Source organism: Balaenoptera physalus (genome assembly GCF_965194825.1).
Source record: "Balaenoptera physalus genome assembly, chromosome: 6".
In the NCBI taxonomy this organism is placed as follows: domain Eukaryota; kingdom Metazoa; phylum Chordata; class Mammalia; order Artiodactyla; family Balaenopteridae; genus Balaenoptera; species Balaenoptera physalus.
Window position 1 is genome coordinate 123,394,992 of NC_138885.1, and position 10,374 is coordinate 123,405,365.

Consider the following 10,374-nt stretch of genomic DNA (forward strand, 5'->3'; position numbering starts at 1 on the left):
GTCAGCGACGGTTCCTCCATGTATCACGTCGGGGAGATGGTGTAGGGCCATGGGCTTTGAGAATGGACCTTGGATTTAGACAGGTCAGCCACTTACACCTCCGTGTAGCTTGGGCAATTCACTTAACCTCCCTAAGCTGCTATTTTCCCTCTTATAAAAAGAATGTTAGGAGTGCTAGGGCTGCTTCATTGATGGTGTGGCTATACGAGGATTAAATTTAAAAATATTTTTTGGTGGAATCCACAATACAGTACTTGGTATATACTAAACATCCAAGAAATGTTAGGTCATACTGTACCATTGCTGTCTTGTTACGTTACCTCACTTGAACCAAGGTTCAGTTGAACACACTTTGTCTATGTTAGATTCCCCCTACCTTGGGCCAATGATTGTACGGTACAGTGAGCAGATGCTAACTGACCCTGATTCCTGAGGTCTTCCCCTTTCTTACAGCACAGGTGTGCCTTGGAGTCATCGTGTTCCTGATCATATACAACTACTGGTTCCTCTACATCCCTTATTTGACATGGCTTTACTTTGACTGGCAAACCCCAGAGCAAGGAGGCAGGAGATCCGACTGGGTCAGAAGCTGGACCATTTGGAGGTACTTTAAGGACTATTTTCCAATTCATGTGAGTAGAATTGTTTTATATAGTATGGTTTTAAGCTGGGAAAAGAATTCAAATGTGTTTTTATCACATATTTTTCAAGATTTTCCCTTTTTAGAGGGGGAGAGCCTGCAATTCAGCCCAAGTTACTAAATGGGGTCTAACCTAAATTGACAAAATTTAGAAGGCTGTGTATGAGGGGCTCTGGGTTCAGGAAACAGTTTAAAAATTTGGAAACAGCTCTGCACCAGGAAATGAAAATGAGTCATGTTCTTCATTTCCTCTTGAACATAGAACTAATTCTGAGTCCTTCTGTTTCTTATTGGAAACTAATCAGGGAACATTTTGTTTTTTTATGTCAATATAAATGCACTGTAGCTCATCAAAACTTGGGATTTGAATCCAAGTCACAACTACATATTTGGGTTTCACCCCCATGGAGTGCTTGTTGCTGGAGCCTTTGGAAACTTTTGTACAAATTATTCAAACTTCAAGGAGCTGTTTCCTGGCCTTACTGCGTATCTTCATGTGCTTCCATTTTGGTTCCGGTGTCCGCTCTTCCGAGAATATCTGATGAGTAGTGGTAAGTGAAGGCAGATCACTGTTTCTTTCTCTAGGGTTCTGGGTGGGCAGGACCACATAGAATGTCCCCTCCCAAACCAGCTGGGTTTACAGTTTCTTAGAGTAAAACTCTAAGGAGATGGATTTTGGAGAACTCAGGACACATAAGTGGGGTTTGAATCCGTGTGCCACGTGTAGAGATAAGGTTAAAGACAACAGGGACGAAGAAGGAGCCTGTCTTAGTTCAGCTGCTATAAGAGAATACCATAGACTGGGTAGCTTGAACAATAGAAATTTATTTCTCACAGTCTGAAGGCTGGGAAGATCCTGTGTCTGGTGATGGCCCACTTGCTGGTTTGCAGATGGCCATCTTCTCATTGTATCTTCACATGGTGGAAAGAGAGAACATGCTAGCTCTGTTCCTCTTCCTATAAGAACATTAACCCTGTTCCTGGGGGCTCCACTCTCATGACCTAATTACCTCCCAAGGACCCCACCTCCTAATACCATCCTATTGGGGGTTAGGTTTCAACATATGAATTTTGGAGGAACGTAAACATTTAGTCCCTAACAGCCCTGAGAAATGCAGCATTTAAGCATGGCCTGAAGAAGGGAAGCCTCAGGAGGAAACTGAGAAGTGTCCAGAGGCAAGTGAGGACTGCTAGGTGTCTGGAAATCACGAGGCCCTCTTTCCAGTGGAAGCAATGCCTCCAGCTCTGACTCAGGGCACGCAGAGCAGAATGGCCGTGACTTTGAACTCAGTGAAAGCTCACACCTATTTGGGCTCAGGTTCTCTACCCTCCTCTGCCTCTTCTCTTCAGAGAGTCGCTGATCATTCAGAATCCTGTCCTAATTTTATATTCCCCCAGTAATAGGAACCCACAGTAAAATGAGCATGTGATTTCCTTCAGGAGACAAAGGGCCGTGTCTTGATAAAACGAACACATTCTTTTTTTTTTTTTTTTTAACATACAGGATAGCCCATTCTCAAGGCTCTGACCTTTATTTATTTATTTAATAAAATATTTATTTTTGGCTGCATTGGGTCTTCGTTGCTGTGCATGGGCTTTCTCTAGCTGCGGCGAGTGGGGGCTACTCTTCGTTGTGGTGCGCGGGCTTCTCATTGCGGTGGCCTCTCGTACGGAGCACTGGCTCTAGGTGCGTGGACTTCAGTAGTTGTGGCATGCAGGCTCAGTAGTTGTGGCGCGTGGGCTCTAAAGCACAGGCTCAGTAGTTGTGGCGCACAGGCTTTGTTGCTCCATGGCATGTGGGATCTTCCTGGACCAGGGCTCGAACCCGTGTCCCCTGCATTGGCAGGCGGATTCTTAACCACTGCGCCACCAGGGAAGCCCCACATTCTTTTATGACTAAAAAAAGAAAACGGATAAAATCAAGAATGGAAGGAAACAATAAGACATTAAAAAGTGGTTGTCTCTGAAATATGGGTCACAGGTTGTTTGTGTTTTCATTGTTATTCTTTTCCTCCAAGAGTTCATAGTATTTTCCTCCAAGAGTGCGTAGTCCATTTAAAATCTGAAAAGGAGTCTTTAAAGTTATTTTTACATGGGAAAGGCTGATATAAAGACTGAACAATTATATAACTTATGTCTTAAATAAACAATTTACCAAAGTCAAACTAGACATTTGGGAATCACGCAAAGATTTAGCAATTGTTGTAGGTTATTTGTCAGATGTCTGAATTTTTGAAACCATTTACATTATAAATCCATGTCTGAGAAATAAGAATCCATAAAAACTACCTGAAAACAGACCATTGTGTGTTCAAAAGATCCAGGGCAACTTCTTGGAGGTTATACTGTTTGGTTCTGAGCAAGGATCTGCCAGGATAATGATGAAGACTACCACATACAGCTATGCAGATTTGTGCACTGAACAGCTCCAGGGGGCACCTTTTACTTATAATGCAATATGAATGGAATCTGTAGAAATGAGCAGTACACAACCTACCTGAACAAGTGATAGACCTAGTAATAAGCAAGTGACATTTTAAAGACCTAACCCTGTCACCTGCCAGAACGTTAGATCTTATTAATGGCATCTATTACCAAAGATTCGGCTATGAAAAAATTATAAACCTGCAAACTGCTCCAAACGTAAGCAGTCTAGGAAATTCTGTGAAATATTTGCTGGTGCCATAGACTATTATGATAAGAGTGTAAAAGGGCAATTAGTTAACGCCTTTTGTTTTATTCACTAAGGGCCAGTCTCAGTTTCCAGGAGAAGTGTGTGTCACGTGCTCAGCAAGGAAGGAGGTGGAAACATCTCGGTCATTGTGCTTGGGGGTGCAGAGGAATCACTGGATGCCCACCCTGGAAAGTTCACTCTGTTCATCCGCCAGCGGAAGGGATTTGTGAAAATTGCTCTGACCCATGGGTAAGTGGCTTTTCATTTCAGGCACCTGGGTCAGGGAAGTTAACACATTATTAAACGAACACAAAGAAGTAAAGTCATTTTTCTGGCCCTTAAAGACGGAACTCCTAATCGGCTTCCCAATGAAAGCAGATGTGGATGTTTATGGGGAATGAAATACAACCTTCCCACTAAGGTAGCTCAATGTCATGGCATCCGGCCATTCAACTTGTCTATAAGAGGAAAACAAAAAAACACAAAATTTTATATGCACAGTATAAATTCCCAGCCAAATGAACAAATGAACCATGGCCAAAACCGCAGATGACAAAGAAGCTTCCTGGAACCTTGATTTTCTATAGAATAAAATTCCACAAATCACTAAGACTATTGAGGTACCTCCCCACAGGACCTCAGGTGTAAGTCAGTTTCAATGTATGGAACATGAACTTAGCGCTATAGGGAGGCTTGGGAACATTAAAGAATTGTTAGGAATCTGTTGTAAAAGTCAGCTGGGCTAAAAGAAATATTTAAATCCTTTTCATTGAAAATGCTTATTCTTCCTCCTTGTTATTTGCAGTGCTTATTTGGTGCCAGTGTTTTCTTTTGGTGAAAATGAACTATTTAAACAAGTTAGCAACCCTGAAGGCTCATGGCTTCGAACTGTGCAGGAGAAACTACAGAAGATCATGGGATTTGCTTTGCCACTGTTCCACGCCAGAGGAATTTTTCAATACAATTTTGGCCTAATGCCCTATAGGAAACCCATCCACACTGTTGGTATGTACATCAAAGACTCGAGGCTTGTTAAACTGAGTAAAAAGGATTACCTTACTTTGAGCTATGTTTATTGTTACTGAAATAGCTTTGAGTAAGAACTTCCTAAAATAATAATCCTATAGGTGTTATTTGAGCTTCATTTACAGTCTGCCTTTTATTTATGAAATGACTATGTTTTCCATTTGAATGGGAATCAATTATTTTAAAAATATTGCTATTGAACTACAAATAGAATTCAATTTTAGAAATAGAATTTCTAATACTCTATGATGAATCTGTTTCTCTGTACCAGCAGATTACAACATAGCAGTTCTTTGAACACGTTACATCAGAGTCTATTAATATGTGGACATTTCTGTGTAATAGATGTCTTCATCATGTTCAGTTCACATAGGCATCAGTTCATACGGCAAAAGCATTTTTTCCCCAACTAGATACATGTATTCTTATATAGACTGATTTTATCTTTAAAAATGGCACGTGTGGAGGGATTAAAATGGAGGAGAAGGATGACGACCACATTAACCCCAAGCTCCTAATTTATCCCTCCCCCCGTCCTTTGCCCTTTGGTAACCATAAGTCTGTGGGTCTATTTCTGTTTTGTAAATAAGTTCATTTGTATCTTCTTTTTTTAGATTCCACATATAAGTGATATCGTATGGTATTTGTCTGTCTCTGTCTGGCTCACCTCACTTAGTATGATCATCTCTAGGTCCTTCCGTGTTTATAGCTCTGGTTTTTACTTAGTGCCTGTCAAGCGTGCATCTCTTAAAGACTCAGCACAAAAGAAAATTGCTTCAGTACATCCTTCCACTTACCCCCCGAACGATTACATCAGAAACACCAATTCTAGTCTCCAGCATCCTCAGAATCCTGCTATTATGGGAAGCCTTTTAAAAACCAAGCTAAGAATATGCATGTTTCATAAAGACTCAGCTGCGTGCTCTTAGGGTAGTCAGGTGGGAGTCAGATGACTGAGGGCAGCCTGGTTTGTGTGAACCGGACCCTCAGACAATGTGTATTTAAAGACTTTTATTTACTTGGAGAAACACAAGTTAGGGGTAAGTTATTTACAGTTCCATAAACAAAAGCAAAAGCTATGTATCATTCACGTGCGCCAGAGAATAAAACACAGTATGGTATTGAAACCATGATCTAAGTTGCTATGCTCATTTCTATTTTAAATCAGTGCGCTTCAAACCCAGAGCTGTTTCTCTGCTGACTCCCTGACACACCCCAAGCAGAATTCAGGCAGCGTCCAGAGTGGCAAGTTATTTTGGGGTCCTTCTACTCCCCCTTCTACTTAATTAAGAGTTTGTTAACTCTACCTTGCATCACAAGAACTCATTAAATATTAGCTGAATTCACCCTAAATCGTTACTGCATCTATAATCCTCTCACTCCCAGGTGTCCAGAGATGCTCTGATTCTCCATCCTGTAAATAGTTTTCCCCCATATCTCTCAGACCCCACTTCATCAGCAACTTCAACCAGAGCATTCATTTTTTTAAAATAGATTTATTTATTTTATTTATTTATTTTTGGGTGCGTTGGGTCTTTGTTGCTGCGCGTGGGCTTTCTCTAGTTGCGGCGAGCGGGAGCTACTCTTCATTGCGGTGCGCGGGCTTCTCGTTGCGGTGGCTTCTCTTGTTGCAGAGCACGGGTTCTAGGCGCATGGGCTTCAGTAGTTGTGGCGCATGGGCTTAGTTGCTCCGTGGCATGTGGGATCTTCCCGGACCAGGGATCAAACCCGTGTCCCCTGCATTGGCAGGCAGATTCTTAACCACTGCGCCACCAGGGAAGTCCCTAGAGCATTCATTGGAGTGTGAGCAAGATTCACTAAGATTCACTAGGACTGTAATGGTTTTGTCTGTTAATGTCTTGTTAAAATCCCTTTAAAAATGTGCTCTGGCTAATTCTAAGGTGCCATCATCAGTCTCTGCATATTTCTTACACCAGACTTTGCTAAACCATCAGGTTTCTCTGCATCCTCCATCAAAACCTTCTCTTTCCTGAGGGTCATTCTCAATGGACATAATTTATAAAGAAGCTACCATATATTTTCTTTATGTGTCACAAATAGTATGTCATTTATATATTTTATCCGGGTTATTATCAGTTTATCCAAGTACAATAAAACGTTCACATAGATTATATTTTATTACATAATAATGGAGAGAAACTGATTTCAATGTCACATCCATCATGACAACTGGGAGAGAAAAAGGAAATGAGTTTAGACTTTAAGAACAGTTTGTAAAGAGTCGCAGTTCCTTGCAAGAATGTTGCAAGGAACTAACTAAAGACTAATCTGTTGATTCACAAATGTGTCTTGAGCTCCTACCCTGTGGGCACTGAGAATATAGCAGAGAACAAATAAGGCAAAATCCCTGCCCTCCTGGAGGTCTGTGATGCAGAAACAAACAAAAAAAAGCAACATTCTTGCAAGGAACTGTGACTCTTTACACACTGTTCTTAAAGTCTAGTCTTTAGTTAGGCCTGTCTGATTATAATTGTTAAGTTTTCAGAAATAGAACAAGTACATATTAAAATTTTTTAAGATCAATTTACTATTAAGTTCAAGTCATAGAGCCAGTACAGGTGGTATGACAGAAAGTTGTTTGCTTAAGAAAGTAAAATACAAGGGAAACTTGCTATTTAAAAGAGGAAATTTCATGTGTCCTAATATGTGTTGGATTTAAGTTTTAAAATGTCATGTTGAAAAATTTCAAATGTTCAGAAAAGTCTCATGAGTAGTAAAATGAACTCCTGTGTGCCTTTCTCCTAGACTCACCGGTTAACATTTTTTGCTACGGTTTTTCTCTCTCTCTAATCGGATCACAAATACACCTTTTACTATTGTTATTGCTGAACTATTTAAGTGCAAACAACATGACCATTTGTTCCTAATTACTTTTATGTCTATCTCTTAAGAACAAGATTATTCTCTTTTATAATGTCAGTACAATTCAGGAAATAGAACATCGATTAAATGCTATTAACTAGTGTACATGCCATACTCAAATTTCATCAGTTGCCACAATAACATTCTTTTTAGCTATGGGTTTTGGTGGGGGGCAGTTTTTTTTCCCATAGCAGGATCATACATTGCATTTAATTTTCACTTTCTTTAGCCTACTTTAAGCTGGAATAGGTTGTCAACTTTTGTCTTTATAGCATGAGCAGTTTTAAGGCTGATAACATGATCGAATCAATGATGTCTACAACTTACTCTCAAATGGTTCTACAAAAGTAAAAATAATAATACATGTGTATATCCATATACATATTGTGTGTGTGTGTGCACAAAATGTTTAAAACTGGTGAGTCTAGAGGAAGAAGATGCAAGTGCTTATTGTATTATTTTTTTCTATAGGTTTGAATTTTTTTTTTTTTTTGATAAAAAAGTTAAGGAAGGGAATGTACCTTATTTAAATAAAACTGGTTTGGAACCACTTGAGGACAAAAGTAGTCCATTTTGTTTCAAGTCATTATTCTATCCTAATGGGAAAAAAAGCAGGCTAATGGATTTTCTGAAATAGAAAGGAAGGAAGGGGAACCTAATTTAAATTTTAATTGTAAAGTAGGGATTAAAGGAGGTAATAATAGAGGAATTAGTATGGTGCCCAGTACAATGTATTAAGTGCTCAGTTAATGTTCATGAGTGTGTGTGTGTGCATACGTATACACACTTATATACACACATACTTACATTGGGCGTCTTCTGAGACTGCATCATAAGCCAGAGGTTTACTTGAACCCAGGTTTTGACTCTTCCCAGTCCCACTCTGCCCAGCTCTCTGCCTGGTCTCTCTCTTGTGTATGGCTATGTAGCATCTAAAGAAAGAGTAATTCCTATGTCAGACCATTAGAGAGAGAAAACTATGCAGAATTTTCACAATTACAGAGAAATAGAACAAAGACTCCTTATTGTGAAAGATCTACTCTTTGCCTCAATGAGAAGAAAATAACTCCCATCTCCAAGCTCTTCTCCAGCTGCAAATACAATAGCTCGTGAAGCTGCTTATTCTTCATCTAGGTAAATACAACACAGCATCACAGAAATTAGAGCAAGACTGCTGTGTAAGGCAATAAAGACATAACTAATCCTGAATTGTTGGATGGAATTGAAAAGGGAACAAAGGAGCATGCCAGCTATAAAAAGCACCGAAACATAAACAAGAGCTAAGATTCCTGACTCTGCCACAAGTAGATGTTAGCCGATTTTTCCAGGGCAAGGAGTTCTACCTCCAGAGCAGCCTGATGCAGCTGGTTTTTCCTTTGTGTTATAAAAAGAGAGTCAGGCAGCAGTCTGCAACTAACCCAGTCTTATGTGGAAAACAGCTTTCTTCTCCTTGATCGTAAAAGTCTCCTTTTTGTGGAGAGAGGGAACTCTGGTCTTCTAGGGCTCTGGGAACCCTTCTCAGATTTGCAAGTTTTTGTTTTGTTACCTCTGTCTGTATCCCTAAAAAGTAATTGAGAAAGGTTCTTACTCTCTTATCCAATTTTGGGTTAGTTTAGTAATGAGGGGCAGAAGTGCTGGGTTTAAATCTTCATTTCCTTTGGTTTTTGTTTGTTTGTTTGTTTTTGTGTATGTGTATGTATAGTTTAGAAACTTTCAGCATCTCAGTTTCTCTGTGGGTAAATAAGAGAAAGACAAGTATGACTGTGTTTGTCTCACAGTTTAAAGGGAAAAATCTAATGATGATAAATTCAATATATATGAGCGTGTTTGAGCTCTCTGGAAGAACTATCTGAAATATAATAAAACCATTAATAGGAAAAGAACAGGATTGGAATTAACTGTAGGATGTCTCAGGAAATAAGACTCAATAATTCAGAATTCACAAGCCCTAACTGAAGTAAGCTGGGAACAACACTCTTCATCTTCTTAGACCACTGTATCTCTTTATAAATCCCCCCTCCCACCCAGAATAGTTGCACTTAACCTCTCTCCTTGGGATAATTTCACTAAGAAAACAGAAGCTATTTCTATAACACCACAAATTTGCTAGTAGATTTGCAGGTAGATTTCTCAATGAGCACGTGAATTTCTCAGTTTCTTTCCTCAGACAACAACAAAGATCAGAGCTGGATGGAAGCTTCAAGGTCGCCTACTCTTTTATTCCATACATGTCAAAATTAAGGCCAGAGAAGAAGTTACTTACTAGCTCGGTGTACCTGCTGGTGAGCTGGCACTGGATCTGGTCTAGCCTGGTGCTTCTTGTGCAACACCAGCCCCCAATTCCACCCCATCATTTCAGCCTCTCCAAGTCTGTACTTCAACCACAACTGACATGGGAGTGCCCTGGCCATTCTGTGGTTAGGACTCAGTGCTTTCACTGCCTTGGGCCTGGGTTCAATCCCTGGTCGGGGAACTGAGATCCTGCAAGCTGTGTGGTTAAAAAAAAAAAAAAAAAGTCAGCCTTACTGACAGCGAGATAGTTATGTTAAATTACAAAGGACTGATGTCTACTATGTACGTTTGACACCCAAGCTTTCAAGGAAAACTGTATAGGAGCTTCTTGAGGCTATATATGGTTAAAAACTTAGCAATTTGAGAATACTAATGTTGTGATAAGGAGATTATACATCTATACATAGGATATATAGATTATGTGTAACATTGTATATAAATATAGATAGATATAGATAGATATCTTCTTAATATATATTATAATATATGTGTGTGTGTTTGTGTGTATCCATTCCCTTCTCTGTGCTCCCTTACCTCCCATACTATTGTCACACTTCCTTCTACTGTTATTTATCACTTCCTTCTTTCTCTGGTTTCTTCTTAACTAGTCACCTTTTGTTATTAACATGGATCGAACCTTGGATGTAGCATGGGGAGACTCCGGGTGGGCAAAGGAAGCCCTGCGAGTGCCATTCTGTTACCTACAGCCCCATTTGACCTCATGCCCAAGCTAATCAAAGGTAGTAAGCAGTTTGCAGTTCCTTGAACATCCTGTACATTTTCAACTCTTGGCATCGGTAGCAGCATCAGGCCAGCAGAGGGCGCAGCGAGTAGCAGAGAGGACTGATGACAGCAGGAG

General features: G+C 39.9%; 1 protein-coding gene across 2 annotated transcripts in view; it reads left to right on the top strand.

Moving 5' to 3' along the window:
• MOGAT1 (monoacylglycerol O-acyltransferase 1) overlaps positions 1 to 10,374 on the top strand; it is a 125,321-nt gene that overhangs the window by 15,931 nt on the left and 99,016 nt on the right. For both annotated transcript variants that reach the window (XM_082464681.1, XM_082464682.1), the window contains exons 2-5: positions 454 to 632; positions 987 to 1,191; positions 3,389 to 3,563; positions 4,120 to 4,319. In XM_082464681.1, the coding sequence (XP_082320807.1) occupies positions 454 to 632; positions 987 to 1,191; positions 3,389 to 3,563; positions 4,120 to 4,319 (759 nt within the window). The remainder of the gene's footprint in view (positions 1 to 453; positions 633 to 986; positions 1,192 to 3,388; positions 3,564 to 4,119; positions 4,320 to 10,374) is intronic.